The following is a 23103-nucleotide window of genomic DNA, read 5'->3' on the forward strand; positions in this document are numbered from 1 at the left end:
AGAGCTCTCAGTGAAGTAGGATTCCTGTGACTTGTATGATAACACAGAGTAAGGAGTCACCTCCGTTTTTTTCCATTCTGGAGTTAGAAATGGAGAAATGCATTTTGTGAGTACAACGTGGCAGCACAGGGTGTTGCATATTCGTGGACACTTAATGGAAAGAAGAAGCAAAAAATAAAGCAAGAGAATCTTGGGTGCACAAGGAGTTTGCTGCAACTATTTATCTGCAAAGAACGACTTGCAAACTGCTGCTTGTGCTGGAGATGTTGCATAGGTGAACTATGGGTGTCTGGTTATATTTTCATAAAACCTCCACCCAAATGCACAGAGAAGTTTTAGGTGGTGTTTGTCTTCAACCCACGTAGATTGGGGCATACCTTCTGTTTTATGGCTTGGGTTTTCTGGCATATGAAAAAAATTCTCACAAAATTTTGACCTTGTTGACTTACTTGTTAGTAAGCTGACTTCCGAGGCAGTGTTAAATACATTCTGAGCTGGTTCACCTCAAATAGCCATTTTCATTTGTGGACAGAAAAGATTCAAAATTTAAGCCTATGAAAGGTCAGGGAAAAAAAAAAAAAAAAAAAAGAGTTCTACTTTGCACATCAGAGGAAACCTATTCTGTGCTAGTAGTTTAGTTCATAGAACAAAGTAATAGATGTAATGATACCTTTTGGTATCAGATCCAGATATCTGTGAATAGTTGTATATGCTTTGTAGTCAGAAGCTGCCACGTTTGTTTGTTTTTGGTTTTGTTAACAGCATAGGCTAAGTCTATTGGAAGAGATCTGTCTAATTTTTTGATTTCTGATAATGCACTCAGCTTTCATGTGAGTCATGCTTGTGTGATGCCTGTAACCATCTGATTTTATTTCCTAGAAATAAAAAGGGAACACTCCCGTTCAATACTATCAATAGCAGCCTTAGGCTGTGCTGGGCAGAGAGGGCGATTAGGAACACTCAAAATTGACAGCTGGTCTTTTAAGGTATAAAATGCTTCCAAAAATTAAGGTTTAATCATACAAAAGATGTTCTTAATTTACTTGGCTTAATTTACTTGGCTTTTTTTCCTGTAAACCAAGCACACACTCCATTTTAAAAGTGTGTATTTCTTGCAAAATGGGAGATAGGTTGACAAGGAAAACATAAATTTTACAAATTGCAATTAATTATACCAAAATTCAGTGTTTCCCAAATGGAAGTATGAGACTTCCTTCCTAGCCAGAGATTGCTGTCTGCGTAGCTGCACACTGTGAATCCTCCTGCATGCAAGTTTCTTCTTGTGGTCACCTTCAGAAACATACCTAATCTTGTCCCAAGAGCCCAGTTTGGGTACTGTTCTACCGTTGTTCCATAGTCTGATCTTTTAATAGACAGGAAACTTCTGTTACACGGAATACTGTGTGACTTCTGCCACTCCTACTATTGCATACCACCTGTAGAGTTTCACAGAAGTAACATCACCATCAGCAAATCAGGTTATTTGTGGAAAGAAGTGGTTTATATTCCTGGTGTAATTCACATCATGTCTACCTTAGCCCACTGACAAGGTTTTGTAGGCAGAGGCTCCTCATGAAGGTGTAACATGTGCCAGCAGAAATTTTCCTGCCAAAAGAGCTCCTGATCAACCTTACACATCCCTAGACAGAAGGCTAGAGGATATTACTTTTCCTCTTTGTGTCCTCTGTAAATGCAATTGAGCTGTTATCCTTGCTGCCCATCTTTCACCCAGGCTCTTTCTATGCATTGCTCCTATAAAGCCCATCATCCTAATGGCTAATGATAAATTATGGCTTTCAGATAATATCTGATTTCAATATGTGCAGAGTTTAACAAACTATTTCATAAAATATGATTAATCTTCCTCGAAAGAAGTTGCTTAATCCTGAGGTCATTTAAAAATTTGCAGTAGTAGCTTATCCTTGTTTTTAATCTAAATTTCAGACATTTTTTTTCTATAAAAGTCAAAGACAAGGGGAACTTCTGTATCCTGAGTTTAAATATGTTTAAACCTATTATTGCTTGTTGCTTATCTTTAGGTCTTGATCTTTAACATCTCCAATAATTTCTTTCATTCAAAACAGAACTCCCAATTTTTTCTTACTATCAAACTTTACCAAGTATTGCTTATGAAAGAAGATTCATCTGTCTTTCATTTTGTACAAACATCTGGAGTAATGCCATGTGTGGATGGATATAGAAAGTAAAACATAATGCTCTATCTGAGTAAATAACACTGAACTTAGCTTATTATTTCAGGGTTGCTTTAGGCTTTGCTATGTTGCCTTGTTCTATGGGTCTGGGATTTCATATTTGCCACATATGCTTCCTAACTTTCAAACAACTTTTATTTTATCTCACTAGAAATTCTATTACATTTATAATGTACCACCTACAAATTTTTGTTATCCATGAAGAAATTCTTCCTCTTTATACACTTCCTCACTCAGTTCAGCTATTTCTGGTTTTCTTCTTGTCCCTCCCAGGTGCGCAGTTAGTGAATTTAACCACCGGGCAGTATGGGTTTGCAGTAACATGCTGGAGTCCTGATAGTCGGTGCTAGTGCTCGTTATCCAGCAGCCTTGATTGCAGAGCTGCTCCTGAGAGTCATTGACAGAGGAATTTCTAAATGGCTTTCTCCCTTCAGGTCGTAACAGTTTCCCACTACTTCTTGTGAATGTTTGTGGTGCTTTGCTGTCCCACGCAGCAGTGATTTATTATTTCAAACCCTAACCAAAGCTCTCTGTTTTTCTCTTACAATAATACCCGAGTTTTTATCGGCATAAGCATATGATAACTAGAATGCAATGAAACCGTTTTCTGTTCCCATTTCACCTACTCTTGAAATAAAGTGATCTTTGTCTTTTATTCTAGCAGTAATTAGGTTAGAAAGAGAGTTAGAAGGGATATGCTTGTATTGTTCCCTCACATAATGGTATCAGCCTAGTTTTTACATCTTTTCTCCAGATACATATCATTTATAGGCTCTTGGATGAAAATGAGCTTAGGCTACATTTCTGAACACATTCCACCAAATTCTATTTTCCTGTACCTAAAAATATGTTCTGTAACAACACTACAACCCTTTTCTGTATCTGTAGGTAGAACATAGCCTTCTTAGTATTGGTAGAGCATGATATTGCATATAAATTACTTTCCATTTCTGTAAAACAAGTTCATTTTCAGTGTACTTGTTTGAGAATGCTGCCTCTCATCTAAGGAGATATGCTTGTTTCATAACAAGGGAGCTACTTTAATATAAAGTTTATTACTTATTCCTTCAGTTTAGGTATGTGTATGCTTTTTTCCCACTTTTTTTCAGCTTTGTGCATTACTAGATCATGGAATACCTGTGTTATGTTGCAGCTGTGACATTCTTTATTGTAAAATAGAGGTTCTGACATCTGTAATATTTAGTATGTCCTAGAATATAGATCTTGAAATATTCTCCTAGTACTGTCCTTTATTTGAACGGAAAGTGGGGAGAATGCCTGCTGTTATCATTATATCATAGCTACTTTTTATCTTCTGTCTGAGATGTGACTAACAGTTAGCTTTAAAGTCCTTCTTTTCCTACAGAATGTTTGACCTGTCGCAGCTAACTGGACTTGTCTTCATCAATACATTTAATTTTTTCCTCATTATTTTTTCTCATGGCATTTTGTGCATAGTAAGCCCCTGACTCAAGCCCATGTTGATGGCTGAGCTATATTATCTTCTTCAGATTTTTATAATTTCTTGTGGTCTAATTTTTCCTTTTTCTGTCTGTAATTAAGAAAACATCTTCTTTTTATGATACCACAAAGGTCTCCCTTCTAGTTCCCATGGCTTTCCCCACAACTGACCACTGCCTCTGCTGCTTCCATCTACACTCGTTGCAACTTCCACAGAGACTAGGAAATAGGGAAGAGAGGAGAGAAGTCTGCACTTAGGTAGCAAGGTGGCTGTTCCTTGCCATCCTGAGCAATCCCCTACAGGGTTTCCCTCACCTTCTCTCCACTCAATTCCTCAGCTTTCCAGCGCTGTCCAAAATCATCTCAGCAACAGAGAGTTTCTTCAAAGAATGTTTCAGATGATCTCGAAAATAAGCCATGCTGAAGTGGAGGGTTTTAAAACAACGGTCTTTGCTCTTCTGTTTTTGAGGGAAAATTTACTCCTGGTCCTAGCCTGATTCTGGGAGCAAGACTTGGAAAATAGGAGACACCAGTGAGATGACAAAGAATTTAGTATCACTGGAAACGGGTCTGTCTACCTTGTCTTTATCATCCCCTCTACGCTACTATCAAATATTGTGGAAACACCTTTTCAGATTACCGTCAAGGGCTCTCCCTGTTTTTGTTGTCCTTCCAGTCTAGTTTCAGGATTTTTCCATCTTCCCAGCTAAAGCTGAGCAGTCAGAAACTAAACGCCCACTCTACAGATACCTGACCTGATCATTTATTTTATTGAATTTGTTTTAATCATACATCTCTTTGCAAAGCTGGGCAACAAATACAACCAGGCATTCAGAGTGGTTAGCAACTACTCTGCATGACTATACACACTTAAACAAAGAAAAGTAGGTTGTAGGGTCGGAATCAATATTTCACACTGAAACTAAATGACCTAAGAGGAAGAAGGAACAGTAAACAACGACTTTTGGTATTTGAAATCCTTAATTAGGCCTATATGAACACAGAAGATGATTCCTCCAGCTGGAATGTGAGGCACCTCAACCTATTAACTCTGTAAATGAATGTTTAAAGGACATTAAAGGAGTTTCGCTAGTGCTTTGTTTCAACTCTTACCCAAATGAGCAAAGCAGGTTGAAGAATGTTTGAGGTGATTAATTACACTAATTAAAAACACTTTATTTACACTTACTCTATAATTTATCATTACTACTTCTGTCAGTTGATCGAAGGTGAGTGAAGTGTTGTTTATAATTGGTATGCGAACTAATTAAATGTTCGTTCTAGCATGCTTTGGTCTATTTCCTTTGTCAATTAGAACTGGCATTGCAATAGATGATTGACCAAATGGAAATGTATAACACAATAATTGTGCTCCAGTTTACTACTTAATTGGAGAGGAAATGTGCCTCAGTAATCCAACTGAGTTTAAATCTTAAGCAGAGAAAACATCCTGCTCTTTCCACTCGCATGATATTTTCACTGGAAACTTCACATGGAAAACTAAGTAATGAGCATGTAATTATCTCATGGAGGCTGACTAGGTGTAGTTTCTGTAGTTTGTAGTACAATTATTTTAGCCAATTCAGAAGTAATTATTGCATACATTTAGTTTACTGAATTAATCATGCCCTTATCTTTAATAAATATAGTACTGTGTGTAACTTGTCATTATATGGTAATTATTTGATCATTTAACAGCTAACAGATAATGTATTATTGAATACTTATTACATGATAGCTTCTGTTCTGTAATACGAAATATTAGTCCTGTTTAGTAATTCTTTTTTTTTTTTTCTTCCTATTGAAGATTAACCATACAATAGCTATATTGCGTGCACTAAAAATATCTTTACTTGTCATGTATGGTGAAGCTCCAATTTCTAAGAATTTCCTATGTGATGTATTCCATGAGATACTGCAGTCTATCTACTAGGAAATGAGTAACTTTTCAGATGACTGACTGGCAGACAGTAGGGATAGGCTGTCATTAATACCACCACAGGGAATGATTTCTTTGGTTTCTTTTTGTGAGTTCCTCCTTCACAATAATCCCACATTCTAAATCTGGCTATTTAGTTTTGTGAACCAGCAACAGCACTACAAGATAAGGTTAAAAAATATATAATAATTAAGTTCTCTTAGGTTATAATAAAGTTAATCCACAGACTCCTACTACCTTACCTGGCTGTCCTGTAGGTAAAAATACATCAGTACCAATACTGATCGTACCTAATTCTTATCAGATTTTACATCACATATTTGTTTCTAAATCCTCACTCAGGATATACTAATATTGCAAATAGCAAAATTTAGTAGGCTGTTTTTCTTCCCTCCACCTCTAATCAGTGTAAAGGTAGTGCACCAGTCTCTCAGCACTTCATGTCTTCTCAGCACTTATGAAAGTTAACTGCTAGAAATGCTTAACTTCTGAAACAGTTAAGCTCCTTGGACTCCAAATTCCTAGTGGGTTTCTTACATGAGATACTCTTTTGCTTATGACCACTATGGGATATGATCTGGAAATCGCTGCTACTGCATATTCACCAGACAGGGACCTTCTGAAAGAAGGGAAGAGAACACGTCATGACTCACCAGCTCTGATTCCCAACCAGCTCTGATTCTAACAGCTATTAGATTGTTGATGGCTATGGTGCCTGTTTTTTGTCATCTCTCACTGAAGCTCCAGTAGGCATTAATGACTATCCACTGAATCAAAATTCAGTACTGTGCTGATTAACTCTGGTCGGACTTTTTTTTTTTTTTTTTTTTTAATTTAATCCTTTCTCTGGTTAATTTGGGCATCCTGACCCAGGACTGTGGATTGTGGTGGGCAGCTGAGTACCCGGCTTCTCTCTGGGTTTGTTTCCAAGGGTGTGAGGAAATCTGCATTCTATTGTCTTTGAATTTGGTAATGTCAGGGAGCGTTAAATCCCTCTTTTTGCAGGAGGACCAGCAGAAAGAAGCATCCCTTTAAAATGTGGAGCATGCTGATGTAGTTGGTCTGCTAATGACATGGGGTAGCCCAAACCAGGGTGAATTACTGAGATTTGATTTATGTTCAAATGTATCTACCCATACTGCTGATGTGAGGACAGGCTGCCTCAGTTAGTGACCTTCTGCCACCCTACAGCCTTTTCTGTGACCCACCAGGGAGTTGGGTTTTGGTGTTGCTCCATTGCCATGTGCCCGCATGTTCTAGCCAAGTGGCCGCTGCCTCTGCCCAGTGCCACTCCCTGCCCCAGATGCACTGGACTCACTCTGCAGGCGCTGGGAAAGGCATCTCTGCCGCAGAAGTTACTGATTCGACATAGCTATGAAGTCAACTGCTTTTCAGCTGGACTTCTTGCAGTCGCATGCAAAAGCTTACTTTTACAAATGGTATTCCTGATAGACTAAATCTCAACAGGAAAAAAAAAAAAAAAAAAAAAAAAAGATGTAAAAAATGACTAGTAATACAGCATTTCAAATATTATAGCTACTCTTCTCCAGCACTGTATTTTTTTAATTGGCTTTATACCGTACTTTCAGCTGGTACATTTTCTCTATAAGCATGCTTAACTTTCATACACTTAAAATATCTTAAAAACTGATTTGACTCCTACTGAAATTGCCAGGTGTAACTCAAGGGATTTGAATATAGTAGCCTTAGCCCTTGAGGATTTCTGAGCATACAAAAATGGACATTTTGGACCTTCCTTCACTGTGTAAGTGGGATTGTTCTGATGAAATGTAGGTAAAAGGCAGTTGCACAAGTTAAACAAATTTCTGTGCTGAGCAACATGATACTATTTAAAAGGAAACTGCACTTTTTTTCAAAAAACAGAAAGCTTCTTTTATCTTGTTTTGAGTAGGCTGCAAAGTGTTGTTTAAAAAAAAGGAAATGTAAGGTATGACCTAAACAGAAAAACATGGTAAAATAATTATACGGGTAGAATTTTGTTGTTATGTTACCTTTTTTGTTTCCCTTACTGGTCTATATTATTTTGTTATTTCTTGGATAAGAAGTAGAATAAGAAGTTTATGTGTATTTGTTCTATTTTTTATGTGCATTTGTAATTATTTTTTCTATTGTCTTAGAGTTCACTGGTAGAGCCAGAACAGTACCTGCAGGTACCGAGAAGTATCTTATTATTCTGCTCTTCTGAAACAATTCTGTCTGTATGCAAACACTCACTGTACAAAAATAACTTATTTTAAAAAGAAATCAAAATGGAAATTTTGGTTCTTGCTCTTTTATTTGTGTTATGTGGTTGGCTTGGATTTTTTTGATTCTGAATGTTGGAAGAAGGAAGAGGAGGTGGTCTGAAGAAAGCAAAAAGGGCAGGCACAAGATTTGATTTCCAAAGAAAATATTACACTTAAAAATAAAAGGACAAATGTTTTCATAATTTTTTTTTCTTTTTTTTTCCCCCACTTTTGACACAGACTTAGATGATTATAATCAGGACTGTTTGTGTGACTTTGATTTCCTGTAACCAACTGTTACTATGATTTCATTGAATTAATAATAATCTTATCATTTAAGACCGTTCACTTCCTTGCTTTGATTTTTAAATAGCTATGCTTCACCAGATTGCAGCACTGCACATTGTATTATCATCCAGAAAGAAGTGCAATGGCTTGAGGTGAAATCCTGCCATGCAACACCTTATCCTCTACAGGTAAAGGGCTCAGTAACAGCCCCAGCTGTGCCTGGTGAGGCTAATTCTGCAGCCCCACACTTCTGCAAGCTCTGTGACCAACCCTTGCCAGAAGCCGCGAGGTGCTGCACAGCTTCTCCTTCATCAGTGGTTTGTGATGGAGTCTATTAATCAGCAGCTTATATTTATAGCCATAAACACCATACTTAATGCTATAAATCAGCTCGTTCACTGTAATGCCAGACTCTGCTTATTTTCTGGAGTGTGTCCAGAGAAGGGCTATGAAGCTGGTGAAAGGTCTGGAACACAAGTCCTATAAGGAGCAGCTGAGGGAACTGGGGTTGCTTTGTCTGAAGAAGAGGAGGCTCAGGGGAGACCTCATTGCTCTCTATAACTGCCTGAAAGGAAGGTGTGGGGAGCTGGGGGTCGGCCTCTTCTCACAGTGATAGGACTAGAGGGAATGGTCTCAAGTTGTGCCAGGGGAGGTTTAGGTTGGACATTAGGAGAAAGAGTAATCAGGCATTGGAATGGGTTGCCCAGGGAAGTGGTGGCATCACCGTCCCTGGGGGTGTTCAAGGAAAGGTTGGATGTGGTGCTTAGGGACATGGTTTAGTGGGTGATATTGGTGGTAGGGTGATGGTTGGATCAGATGATCTTGGAGGTCTTTTCCAACCTTAATGATTCTGTGATTCTCAAATACAGTGTGGCAGAAAGGCAAGTGTAGGCCTTGGTGCTGCTGTCCTTAGTGGTGGGACTCAAAGTAGGCCAGAGTCTAGTGGGATCTGCTCCCCTTCCCTGTTGACCTTAAAGTAAGCGTTCCAGGTACTAGCAGGTGCTCCAAAACTTTTAAACTATTAAGTTTTTAAAGGAGAAAAAATAATAACCTATAACACAACTGACTTTAAGAGCAGTGGGTAATACAAGCTAATGAAAAGTGCTTCCAAAGAAACTTATCCCCTTCCCTCATTCTCTGAATGGGTGACTCTTTTCATCTAACCCTGCCATGCCTTCTAGCACCTGGGTTTCCAGGCTGTGAAGGAAACTCCCATTTGCCTTCTCTGATTCCTGGAGAAGTCCTCTGCTCTCCTTCACCCCTGAGGTTTCCTTGTGGGTTGGCTCCCTGCTGTAGGAATGTCCTTCATCCTCTTCTGTTCTCTTCTTGCCTGTCCTTCTCTGTGCTCCAGAAGCTTTCCCCAGCTAAAATGCACTTTAGTTTCCCAAGCAAGGTGCACACCCAAGAGTTCCTCACCAAGCCCCAGGTTACAGCAGCCGTGGTGAGGAAGGCAGGCAGCCTGGCCACTGTTCTGCAAGAGGTGAAGAGGAAGAGGAGTGTATTTTCTGCAGAACATGTCCACCAAACTGAAAACAAGTAGAGGGTTAATTACTGAACCCTGCTCCATCTTTAGAAGTTGGTCCACAGTGGTGCCTTCTGCGGCGTGATGGCTCTGACTTAGTACAAATGTGAGAGGAAATTCAGGAAACTATTTTAGTGATGATAATACAGGAGGAAAGCAACATCCATTGAATCAGTGCAAGTTTGGTACTACCCACCATGAATAACCCACCCCTACTATTCTCCCACAAGAAGAATAGGTGTTTGATTTAATAGTGAAAAAATGTATGGGAAAACAGGTAGTTATGTCCTCCCAAACAGCAACAACACAAAATGTAGTGCAAATATTTAAAGCAATATTATAAATACTCAGTATCTGCTAAACTGAACCGTATGAAGCTGGAACTGTTTGTTTTCAAGCATATTTTAAATTGAAGATTGATATTTAATTATGTAGCATTAAGGTAACAAATGAGATTGAATTATTCCAATAGGTAACTGCTGATTTAGAGTACCTGACTGAAAATAAAGAATTTACAGTTGCTTTAATGCTTCCAAAAACAAATGGAAAATAATTGCATACACAATTTCTTGTACTAACACAATGGAGTTGAAATTGTTGCCAGGTAGAAAGAGTAGTTTGCTGTAAAGAGCCATCAGTAAGCCTTACCATTTATTTCTGTGTACAGCAGTACACAAACAAACCACTTTCTTCTCTTTTGTGTGAGCTGCAGGCTCTTCAGAGGGTTTGTTTGTGCCTTCAAATTGAAATCTCAAGAATCCTGATGGGAGATGTGATCCATCTTTTCCCTATCAACAAGATGGGACTGCTTGTAGTCACTAAATCCTAAAAAAGGAACTTGTGTTTTTTCAAGATCACTCTGATCTCAAATGTGCCTTGCAGTCTCTATGCTTGTTTTACACTTAGTTATTTGCAGGTGAGCAGACACAATTTTGTTCTACTTTGGGTTGAGAACTGAGAGTATGTTTGAAATTTAAATATTTGTCTATTTCTCTTAAATTACTTTGTAATTACTTTACTCAAATGCATGTAGGTTATAATAGTTCATTACTGCTTGTTAAGGTACAAAATAAAAACTTCTATCTAATATTTAGTGAGTTCACAGCCATGTGCTTCAAACTTTCTAACTTTTTTTTCTTTTTTCTTTTTTTTTTCCCAGTTTGGATATATTTCTTAAAGTGCATCGAAGCATTTAGGCTAAATGGTGCAGGGAGCCCATGTATGTGATCCTAGCTGGCTACATACATCCCCTAGTGAGCAATAGTAATATGGAAAGAACACTTAAAAGCCAGATGCAATGAAGATTTAAACATACTGAGTTCATAACATGTGATAGTTTAATCATTATTTAAGCTTTAGAAATGTCATAGCATAATTACTTTAAGAATGAGTTGAAACACTTTCATGTGCAAAAATTTCTTTCTTGCTTCAACTTTTTTCCCCTCCTGGGAAAGTTATGCTTTTGTGAATTTTGCGGACTTAATCATGTCGGTTGATCGTAGGCAAATTTTCAGTGAAAATTCAAAATCTGAAAGGTTAAAAGGTTAATATAACATCTAAAATATATATTTTAAAACTATGCCTATATTTTATGATCTTTAAAGAAAACTATGAAAATATTTTTTTTTTAATTAAAGAACAAAATTTGCAACAAAAACAGTTATATGGGAAATGCTTAGTAAGGGTTATCTGCAGAGTCGAGGAATAGAAAGCTACCATATATTGGCTTTTTAAGCATCCATGCAGGATTAATTCAACTCTCCTGTGCATGTGATATTAATAACCTCTCAACATACGTGAAGCCCTGCCTCCTTCTGTGCTTGTAAGGAAAATACAAGGCCCAGAACTTATTTTCTAAATTTGTCCTAGATCTGGAACATTCTGATGAATGAGATTGATTTGGCAATTGACAAACTGTTGGTATGTAAAATAGTGTCATAATCACTGTCTGCACTCAGATGCGAGCGCTTCCACTATTACGCAGCCTACTGCATTTTTTATTTTTTTTTGTAATATGAGCCATTCAGGTTGGATTTGGGAAAATGTCAGTTATAATGAGTCTGCCATTTCTGAGAAACAAGCTGGGGAAAAAATATTTTCCATGTTAATTTTGGGGAGAAGGGGGGTTGTTTGCACATTTTTAAATGGAAATCTTTGTAATCATCCTCTTAGCAAAGACTTGCAGAACACAAAATTTGGCATTTGTATTAGAGATGTATTGGGAATTATTTCTGGTAAAATTCATTGAAATTTGACTGGCGTAAGTCTCTTTAAAGTTTTTCCATGTGTGCTATCAGAGCTAAACCAACATTATCATTTCACATACCTTAAGGTTTGTGTCACCTGCTGTGCTCTCGTGAGCTTGTTTGTGCTAACCAGCACGTGAAGGTATTGTCGCCGTGGAGCCACTGAATATGCTGTGCATCGTAGCTGTTGGGGTGAAGCTAGACTGCCTCGTAACATGTGCAATGCCCAAGGCATAACCCTCGTCTTTTCTCTCCTCTTCTCTTTCGCTTGCTGGGCCCAGACACCACGGAAGAGTCAGCTAGTTCCTTGAAAACTAGGAGAGACTGCGATCAGAGATGGCATAGGGGAGGATTAGGTGGGTATTCTTTAGCGCAGCTCTTTGTGCATGGGGACAGGAGGAGGTCACCGTCAGCAGCGGTCCCGGGAGGTCCCGTCTCAAGCCACGCGGACAGCGCGGTGCAGCCAGAGCCTTCCCCTGCCCCATACACGCTCTCACAACCCAAATCAGGAAATCTGCTGGGTGGATGTGATCAGCTCCACCACTCACAAACAAACCTAATGAATATGAGAACATGTTCGAGTTTTGCAGAGCCGCTAACTGACTGTTGAAGGTGTCACTGTTCATATTCCTGACGCTGCATGTACCTCTCGGTTTGGCAGCCCCAATCTGAGCTCTCTGCCTGCGCCGTGTTCTCCTACTGTGTGCTACTGTGATGGGAAAGATAAGATAGGCTGACAAAATAGTCATCAAAAATTCACCGAGATCAGGGTGAGCTCTACATGATGAGAGGAGCTATTAATATTTTAAAGGCTGCCATCCATCCCTACAGGCACCAAAGTATTGCATCACCGTGTGTACACTGCAGAGGAGCAGCAGTCAATAGATACGATGTGCTGGGGCCTGGGGAAGGACAAATTAGCATTTCCCATACTGACCGACTGGGTGTAATTAAGTGAAATAAACAGGCTTATCTGGGGAAAAAAAAAAAAAAAAAAGGAAAACTCATAAAGTATTCTGAGCTGAAAACCAGGGCTTCTTTATCAAATTGTTTGGTTGGCTTTATTTAGGCTTGGAATTTCTTTCCCAGACAGTTTGTTTCTTTTGAAGAAAGAGATGTGCTCTGTAACTTGAACGGCATAACGCTGCTGATTGAGGGGTAAAGAGACACTTTAATTTCCGTGACTTTTATTACTGCAAAGCCAAAACGTGGCACGCGTTTGATGCCTCCAAGGGCCGCCCGGTGCACAGCACCTGCGTGCTCTTTCCCTGAGACTTGCTGACGGCTCCATCCCTCTCCCCGCAGGGCCCAGCCTCCTCTCCCAGAGTGCTCTCCAGCTCAACGCCAAGCCTGAGGGCTCCTTCCAGTACTCGGCCAGCTACCACAGCAACCAGACCCTCGCCCTGGGCGAGACGGCAGCCGCCCCGCTCCCGGCCCGCAGCGCCCAGGCCAGAGGTGCCATCCAGAGCTACAGCCAGGTAGGTTTCCTAAAGCCACCCTGCGCTCTCCCACCCGAAATCATGCTGGGGAGCGGCGAGGAAGGAGAGCTGCTCAGTGCTCACCAGCTCTTCGGTGCTTGCCTTTTTGTCTTGCTCGAGGCATCGTGCAGTGGGGTTGAATTACCGCCTTGATTTCTGTAAATCTGAAGCAGTTTGGCTTGCATGGTAGTAAAATAATCCCGATGAGAAAGATTTACACGCCGGTTTTACTTTCTTGCTTGCATATTTGGTGATTGAATGTTTAGCCATGCAAGTTTGAAAATTTGTGCTGCTGTGCTGCTGGGGAGTCCTAGCTAAGGACTAGGACCTTGCTGCGTTGGTGTCAGGTTATTTCAGAAAGCACTCAGGTGCCAGAGAACAAAAACAAAGTCAAAGTGACACTAGATGCAAAATCTGCTTGGGATGCCAAGCAGAGCCAGGTGCTGTTGCCCACACCTACCTGTAAGAATCACTTTTTGCTTTTTCTTTGCCATTCTTTAAGTCAAACAACTTACCAGAGAGCTACATGTACATTTCAAACTTTTTGAAATTTGTTTCAGATACTCATGAAAACTTTCTCAGTCTCTCTTCCTGTCTGAATGATTGCCTCCATTTCTGACACATAACCCCCTCACCTTTTGTGCTTTCCAGCACGACATCAAAGCCTCTCACTGGGAAGTTAAGCTTCAGTTTAGACCAAAATTTCTCAAAGTATTTATGCTTCTGTACGTAAACAAAGTCTGATTGGGTTTCACGGGTCAGTTCAGGTTATTTTCTCTGTTTAGAACTTAACTGCCACGATAAAGCAGACCATCTCAGTGTGACACTAGGACACGTTATAATTCAGGATTCTCTAGAAGTGAGCTGCATTTGAATTTCAAAGCCTTAAATTGCTAAGAGATTTCAAGTATTATATAGTCATCGCACAGCTTGTGGAATACCAAGAGACATACAATATTGCATTCACCCAATTCGCTCAGAAAAAAAAATATCCTCTAAGACTGAGAAACGAAATAAAACACGGTTAAATTTCATTTCAGATTGGATATGTATTTTTTTTTCTTCTGTCAAGGGTTTAAAATGAGCCCGTGCAGTGGCCAGGTCTCAGGGTTTTCCTGCGTTTACCAAAGAGGCCTTCCCTGATGCTCTTGGCGACTGGAGCCAGCAGGAGAGCAGGACTCCGGAAGGTGGAGGCTGTAATACCCAGTTGTAGCCTGGGCAGATGTCATCAGGAGTTGTGCTTCGTGGAAAGCATTGTAGCCAAGGGTTAGCCTGAAAGGGTGGGATGCATTCGTCAAGGAGTCTAGAGAAAGGAGTGAGCCAACGGGTAAGGAACAGGTTATAAGAGCAACAGAGCAGTTGAAACAAGCCAAAACAGAAAAGAAGAGATGAGAAAAGAAGAGGAATCTGAAAATAATAATAAAAAGCAGTAGAAGGAGGAAGGAGGGAAAAGTGTAAACATGCAGTTGCCTAGGGTTTTGAAATACTAATATTCTTAATAAAAATTTTCTCATAATGATGGAAAAGGATGAATTTATGAAGAGGGAAAAGAACAGTGATCTAGATTTTTTTCATTTAAATTACACTGAACAGCCATTGCTTAGTTCTGAAAAATTCTCATGAATCACCTCATTCACACAGAACTGGTTACCTTCAGTAATGTTACTAGTAAGTTAGTAAGGTAACCTTGCATATCTTTTCTTTTTATTTTTTCCTTATTCTGTGTTCCTCCAGCTTATATGGTAGATGTTCCTGCAGGGAAATAACTCATGGAACATAATAAACAATAGTTCACACCATTATATTTCAAAGGATGCTTGGCAACTTCAGTTAAATTAAAATATACGTTCAAAATATTAACTGCCACATAAACTATGAATTAACACCATAAAAACAAACAAACAAAAAACATGTAAAGGATGTTTTAAAGGGTTATACAAGAAAGGGAAGAGTCAGTTAAGAAGTTCTGAATATGACCATTGCTGATCCCACTATTAAGGAGAAAAAAGTCAATCCTTGGAATTGTTTTGCTATCCCTATTATAATTAAAATAAGCCTCAGGAGTCATAACTGCTCAGATTGTGATAATTTCCTTTTCTGTTTGTGTGCAAGGAACACAGCTATCCCTGAACATGACTGATAGCCCGAATGTGTGGGAAAATATGTAAATAGTCCCAAGGCCAGCTGTGACAGCAAGAACAATTTCTGAAAATGCAATTGTATAAAAACCAGGAACTAATTAGTCTTGGGATTTCCTGTATAGAGCTGCAAAGTGCAATCTAACATTTTTGTCAATTTGGAGGACTATGTTATAGATCATAGAGTTTTTCCAGTGCTTTGAGTACTTTAGAACAAAACTTTAATCTTCTAAGTGCCACGGGAATTGAATTTCTTAGCAATGACTGCTCCTGTGGCAGGAAATTATTCTGTTTCCCAGCTGAGAACAGCTTCTCAGACGTGGTGTCCAGATCCTGATACGTCCTATATTGATCAATTACCGTTATTTGCAAAGAGTCAGTAGTGGCTTGTGTTAGGAAAAGCAGCAGATTTTGCAGATGAGTTACTCAAAGGTGAGCGCTCTATTTGGACAACATGCAATTTGTGAACAACTGATGGGGTTTACTGTCACAGTGAGAACAGTCAGCTTACACTGTAGATATATATAATGTATATAATATAAAACGTAGCATGTAATACAACTGGTGGGTGTTGGCGTGCTCTGCCATGTATTTGCAAGGGGAAGGGACAGGAAGTAAAACTAGTTAACATTTCTGGATGAAGATTTTTTTAGCTGATCATGTAACTTTCTCAGAGGCTAACAAGCAACTGAGGGAAATCACTACCGTGTTTTATCCTATGCTCCTAAAGCTTCTGGACTGAACATGATGGCACAGAATTTGACAACCCCTGAAAACAAAAAGAGCCTTGAAAAATTATTTAACAGTTAATTTTTCAACTTGTCTCCTTCTTCCTATAGCCAAGTTGTTAAGTTTGTATTCATCAGACCACTGTGTCTCACGAGCCCTGTTTAGAGTATTAGCACACGGGCACCAGAATGTGTTCAGTTGTCAAGAGAAAACTGTAAGTTGGCCCTTCTCAGTTAGAGTGTGTTTCCTCCTGCCACGAGTCAGGTGATGAGCTGCCTGGTACTCTATCCAAACAAGATCTAAAATAAGGACTCCACTTCTGGTAGGATGTGGCAGATGATGATCTGTTTAAAATTGGATTCCAAATATGAACATGAGAAGTACAGGAGGCAGATGAAATCTTAGGACAGATTACTCTTACTACTACTACTTGCAGAGATCAAGTCACAAGCAGAGTTTATGTTCGTGAGAAATTGGTCTGCGGGATGCTGGTGTGATCCTACAGGAGGTAATGACTGCAGCTTGCGGTGCTGCTTTAAAACCACAGCTTGACCATCTCTGGACATTCTGAAATGATCACACACGATTCTGTCTGTGGATGTAGAAGACTACGATGGAATTAGCTACATTCATCGATGTATGACCTTTGAGATTAGGACCAGGTAGGCTGACAAGTTTTCCTAATAGTGTTGGGGTATGTTTTGCAAACACAGTGTAGAGATGACCTTGCACCGGTCATGACCTTTGTGTTGAAATTGGGAGAAATAAATAAAATAGGCCACAGCTGAAGGATTCCCAGGTGTGGTCTGGCACCTGTTACCATATGAGTGCATTTGAACAAAGGTAGCGCATCTTCCTAGTTAGGTCAGAAACTTTTAAATGACAGCAAAACAGCCTGGCAAGGGAAAGACCCTTCCACAGGTGCTGCCCAAGGACTGAAGTCTGCATCACGAAGACTAGGGAGGGATTGTTAAGCACTTTCCACGCCCTCTTCTGCCCTTTGTAGAAGAACATCGATAGAGGTTTTGGACCAGAGGAGGGTGATACCTTGAGATAAGCCATATGGGAGGTTCTTTGAGTTGAAAAAATAAAAATACAAAACCCTCAATAGACTGGGAAGTCTTGCAATGATTGAAAGAGCACAGAACATCATTTTGATTGTGAAAGGAGAGTTGGATCCTTAAAAGACGACCCGTGTCTCTCAAAAACCCTTGTAAGGACGATCAGGTTTGCTGCCTAAAGCTGACAGCCACCACGGATGTTCAAGAAGCCAAAGCAGCAGTGTTTGAGCAGCCTGGAGGGATGCCTTCCACACAACTTGAGTGTCCAGTTGGAAAGTCCTTCCTAGAATCAAGAGAAAGGTCTCCTCGTAGGCAATGACGTGCTGTATACGATTGTCTTCACAGTCACCAGATGTGACCGTCTTTTGGGAACCTGCCCAGGAAGCTGGGAGAAGTCTCAAGGAGATGTGGTGGTGTGCTGGGGTTTGACATGTTAAGGGCCAAGCAATCCCTGAGAGCTCGAGAGAGCTAAACGGAATGAAAACTGGCTTATTTAACACTAAACCTGCCATGTACTAAAAACGCTTGTGGAGACAAGTTCATCCAAACCCAAAACAGGCAAGTAGACTTGCTCAAAGGTAACCCAACGTTTCAGTTTCTTCTGTTCTGTCAGGGAAGTACACAGGACATTGAGCACAATCCATGGTTTCCTAAGGGTAATCGGTACTGTGCTGCAAATTTTCCAGCATGTTCCTGGAAAATGTAACTTCATTTAATTCCCAAGAACTGACTCTAAAGTCTTTTTGCATCCTTATTGCTGAGACTCTGCCAGCTGCATTGACAGACGTTCTGTTCCTTCGCACCTATGAAGCACAGAGGTACAGAATCTACCAGTTTTTTGCTTTTGCATTTTGGCACGCCTATGAAAAAAATAATTTGAAGGGATTTTAGGTGATACACCAAACACATCTGCTGCACCTGCTAATACATCCATAACGGTCATTTTATTCTCTGAGACTTGGGCTGTTCAGTTTTTGTTGGTTTTACACGTTGCTCTTCCCTTTGGGAGCAACCTCCAAGAATCAGCCCGCTGATGTTTCAGTAATTAGCAGCCCAAAGTTTTGCTTAAGCTGTCTAGCCATCTAGGATTTTCTAGCTCCTTATCCATCAATAATTTTCAGCAGAATAAATAATGCAGCATGGTTATTTGCCCCTCTCAATACTGCTTTATGAAACAGCAGTCTTGTCTAGCAGTGTCTTCCATTTGATCTTTTTCAGCTAAAGTTCTGATTAAATTTTCAATTTAAATTGACTTCAATAAAAGCAGATGCGCTGAAATTTGGTGCATTAAAAGTGTGAATAATGGCAGGCAAACATCAGTTAGGCTGTTCTCTCTAGTCCACCATAACCTAACTGGACACCCTCAGTAATTTTATGTATAGAGCTCTGCAGATCTTGTTTTGCCAGGATCAGTAAGAAATGATATTTTAATAAGATTAAATAGGGAAAGAAAATATTTTTCATAGCTATATTAATGTTCTTGTGCTTTTTCACGCATTTCTGCTGTTAAAAAGGATACGACAGAACCCACATATTGAATCCAAAGAAGCAAAACAGGATCCTTTACTTTGTAATACTGGAAAAACTGAAAGTTCTGAGTCTTAGAATAGATATTTACAGGGCTGGAGAAAGAAAGTCCTTCATTTTTTTTCATGTCTGTGAAGTAGATTGATGAAGGAGGATATAACAACTGGAAAGCAAATTTGCTCTCAATTTATTAGTTTAAACACAGTTTCATTATCAGGTTGACAACAGTAATGGATAAATGGAAAAATAATGGAACAAATACCATTGTATTTCATTCCTCCATACAAAGTGTAATGTCACATCACAGGATGAACAATGACGTATGGTTGTCTTAAGCAACAGACAAGGAGAAACCCAGGGAGAATCTGAAATGCATTTTGCCTCTGAAAACCTGAGTGGAAAATAAGAGCACACACTTGTTCCTCTGAAAAAAATAAGAACCTCACAACAAATTTAAGACAGGTCTGGGATTAGTCACAACTCAGAAAATACTGCATGCTAACATTGCATTGCAATCTGTTCATCCAAAAGTTCTCTCCTTCACACAGAGCAAATGCTTGGCTTTTTACAAAGTGCTAAGCACTGTATTTTTAACTAAGCATTTAATTCTCGTATCCTCCACTACATCTCCTTCCCTATAGCAGACCATCATCATGTGAGGGATTTTTTTTGCCCTTTTTTTTTTTGAATTAGCGCTTGCAGAATGCCTACAGCTTTATAGAGAGAATATGGGATAATATTGGTTTACTTTAATTACTATAAGTCCTTGACATATCAAGCAGTGTAAAAGTAGATTAGAAACAGAAATTATGTATACATGATGACAGGGCTTGCCTAGAATCCTTAAAACCAATGACAAATTTAAGTTATCAGGTGTTCACTACACCCTGGTAACGGTCCACATTATTGTATTTTGGAGCAATTTTGAATATTACAAAGTACACTATTATGCCAGTCCATTTTAACAGTCCAAAACGTAAAAATTTGTTAACAAGAAGTAGCGGATAACATAGCTGGTTCAAACAACCTTTTCTCACGTGCAAACTTTGCTTTGTACTTGTTGTTTTAAATCTTGGCATCCTGCTTTTGTTTTATAGAAGGTGTTGCCACACAGTTTAAACCTTGAAAATGAAAACCATGCTCTTGTCAAGTGCATTATTGGAAAGCCAGCTGCAGATTAGCCCTTCTTTTCTCTTTAGAGATGGTGAGAAGCTTGTAACAGAAGTAGCTTTTAAAAGTTCTTCGATGTTCCCCGCGTTTGCCTTCCTCGTTTTTGTAACATGTCTTTCAAATGAGCAACTTGGAGTTGTTGGACACATATGAAAGCTTCAGGAGGCGTACTCTGTGCTGTGGGGTTCCTACCCCCTGGCCACTGTGAGCATGTCCAACTCAACGGTGAGCAGGCTCCTGGCACCTGTGGTGCCCCTGCCCGCTCAGGACTGAGGCTGCACAACAGCTGGCGGGCACAGCTCACCTCAGATCTGTAGGGATATAGAGGGCTCGGCAGTGCACGGAGCCTCCCGGAGCCCCTCTGGGAGGTTTGGGTCTGTCAGCGCTCCCCTGAGGGCTGGTGTCCTTCCTGCTGCTAACAGAGCGGCTCCTCCAGAGCCTTGCCTCTTGTCCACGCCTAGGGAAATACTTGGTCTTCCCCCAGGAGCACCAAGTGTTCAAGATGAGGGGCAGGGCTCCAAAAGTTAAATGCAGAAGGCAAGGGACTGAACATTTTTCAGTGGGAGGAGATTGGAAGAAGTACGCGTTTCTGGCATTATGGACCTCCTATATGCTGTATTCCCATCACTTGTCTTGTTCTCAGTTCCTGCCCCAAATCACCTGCTGGGTGTCCCAGTGAGATACAAGCCAAGTTTCATGCCGGGAACGCAGTGCTTTTCTTTATGTGTTTTTTTTTTTTTTTTTTTTTCTCTGCAGGGTGGTATTAAAAAAAAAAAAAAGAAAGCCGCGTTTCTATTTAAACCTGAAGCAGCGCTGCTGTGGGCATTCACTGCAACTCTGAATCGAGTCGCAGAGCCCACTATTAGCATTTTAAAGGCTTTTCTGCCTCACGAAACCTGTAGCTGAGAGAGGTGCTGTGTCTGAGCGAAGCACCGGTCAGGCCGATTTCAGCTGCACTGGGGGACTCGGGGGGATCTGGGGTGTGGAGGAGCAAAACCGTGTGCACGATGAGGAGAAAAACGTGAAGCGAGGTGAAATGAAGTGAGGTGAAATGAGATGAGGTGGGGTGAAGCGAAATGAAGTGAGGCGAAATGAGATGAAAATGAAATGGAATAATAAAAAGTAATAAATAATAGATAATAAATGAAATAAATAAGAAGTAAAAGTAAAAAAATAAACGAAAAAATAAAAGGATGAAGTGGAGTGAAGTGAGGCGAAGTGCGCGTGGCTGCGACAGGAGCCCGCCCGCCCGCTCTGTGGGTCCGGCGGCGGCCCCGGGCACCGGCGGGGCGCCTCCCGCACCCCCTCGCACCTCGCACCGGGCGCCCCCCGTCCCCCCCCGGCCGCCCCCCGTCCCTCCGGGCGCCCCGCTCTGACTCCTGTCTCTGCCTTTTCCTTCCCGCAGCAGGGCCCGGGGGGCCGCGGCGCCCAGCCGGGCGGCCCGGAGCCGCCGCCGCCGCTGCCGCCGCCGCCGGCCGCCGCCGCCGCCCCTCCGGCGCGGGAGCCCTTCGCGCCCAGCCTCGGCAGCGCCTTCCACCTGCCCGAGCCCCAGCACGCCGCCGCCGCCGCCGCCCGGCTCCACGCCAGCGCCACGCTGCCGCCGGCGCAGCGGGTGAGCTCCCCGCGGGCCCCGCGGGCCGGCGGCTCCCCCGGCAGGCCGCCGCGGGCCGGCCCCGCCGCCGCTGCCGCCGCCGCCGCCGAGGGCGCCGCCTCCGGCTCGGCGCAGCGCCTCTCCTCCTCCTCCTCCTCCTCCTCCTCCCCGCGGCAGGCCCCCCGCCGCCCGGCCGAGCCCTCCGGCGCCACCGGCTCGCCCCTCGACGTCGCCGCCGCCGTCGTCTCCTCCGCGGCCGGACCGCCGGCGGCCGCCGTCCGAGCGAGCTCCCCGCCCGCCGCCCGCTCTAACGTTTCCTCCTCCTCTCCTATCCACCAGTTAAGCTCCGCCATCGGCACTTACGCCACTCTGTCGCCCACCAAGCGGCTGGTTCACGCCGCCGACCCGTACGCCAAGCACTCCCAGGAGCTCTTCGCCACCGCCACCCTGCAGAGACCCGGCTCCCTCGCAGGTAAGCGGGGGGCTGGGGGCGAGCGGGGGGCACGGCCCCTTTCCTCCCCTTTCCTCCCTTTCCCCCTTTCCCCCTGTTCCTTCCCCTCCCCGGCAGCGCTCCGCGCTCCCCTGGCCGCCGCCACCCTCATCCCCTCCGGACACGGGCGGCATTTTGGGGACCCCCCCCCCCCCCCCCCCCGGGAAGCTCGCCCCCCGAGGGCCGGGCTGCTAACACCTCTGATCTCTCCGCAGCCCCGGAGTTTGAGCAGCTCCTGCAAGTGAGGGACCGCTGCTCGGCCCCTCTGCTAAACTGAGCATCCTCCGGCGGTGGTGTCTTTTCTTCTTTTTTTGTGTTCGCAAAATTTCCAGTTTCATTGCTATAGTAACAGCTGCTATGCTCGCATGTTCTCTTCCCTGACATAAATAGACTGGGAGATAAATAGGATGCGTTAAGGGGGTCGGCTGCGTTTATCAGGCAGGTACACAACTTTCTTGCTGGAGTTAAAGCCTCTGCTCGTCCCCTTTCGCCCGTCCTCCCTCCCCTGCTCCAGCACTCACAGAGTTCCTCTCTCAGACGCCTAAAAATACAGCTTCAAGTGACTGATAATCCAATACACTCTTAATTTATGTCATCGGAAGAACTACTGATTTTTTTTCCTATTTAAAAGGTGGAGGCATGGGTTGGAAAACTTTCTTTTTTTAAATCTAACACTGTTCTTAAAGTTCAGAACGCGTAAAAGGACAGCATCACTGAGCGATGCCGCGACAGTTTGATCACTCCTCTTGTCAAATATTCATTAAGCCCTTCTCAAATTACCACGTGTTCTATTTAGCAGCTACATTAGTATAACTTCTTGCAGTCACAGAGAAGAGACGCTGTTGACCACAACTATTAAGTACTGCCTTTGTAGAATAAAGCGAAAATGTAGAATTCCCAAAGACTTTATATTTTGAAGAGTTTTGCAACAACATGCTCTAACAGAGTTGTTTGGGTCTCAATAGGCATGGGGGGAGCTGTCAGTGTCAATGTAATTAAACGTA

The 23103-nt window shown here is 41.9% G+C and overlaps 1 protein-coding gene across 2 annotated transcripts in view; it reads left to right on the forward strand.

Moving 5' to 3' along the window:
- CTNND2 (catenin delta 2) overlaps positions 1 to 23103 on the forward strand; it is a 428710-nt gene that overhangs the window by 127060 nt on the left and 278547 nt on the right. For both annotated transcript variants that reach the window (XM_050709047.1, XM_035552796.2), the window contains exons 5-6: positions 13221 to 13393; positions 21949 to 22081. In XM_050709047.1, the coding sequence (XP_050565004.1) occupies positions 13221 to 13393; positions 21949 to 22081 (306 nt within the window). The remainder of the gene's footprint in view (positions 1 to 13220; positions 13394 to 21948; positions 22082 to 23103) is intronic.

Source organism: Cygnus atratus, chromosome 2, assembly GCF_013377495.2.
Source record: "Cygnus atratus isolate AKBS03 ecotype Queensland, Australia chromosome 2, CAtr_DNAZoo_HiC_assembly, whole genome shotgun sequence".
Classification (NCBI taxonomy): domain Eukaryota; kingdom Metazoa; phylum Chordata; class Aves; order Anseriformes; family Anatidae; genus Cygnus; species Cygnus atratus.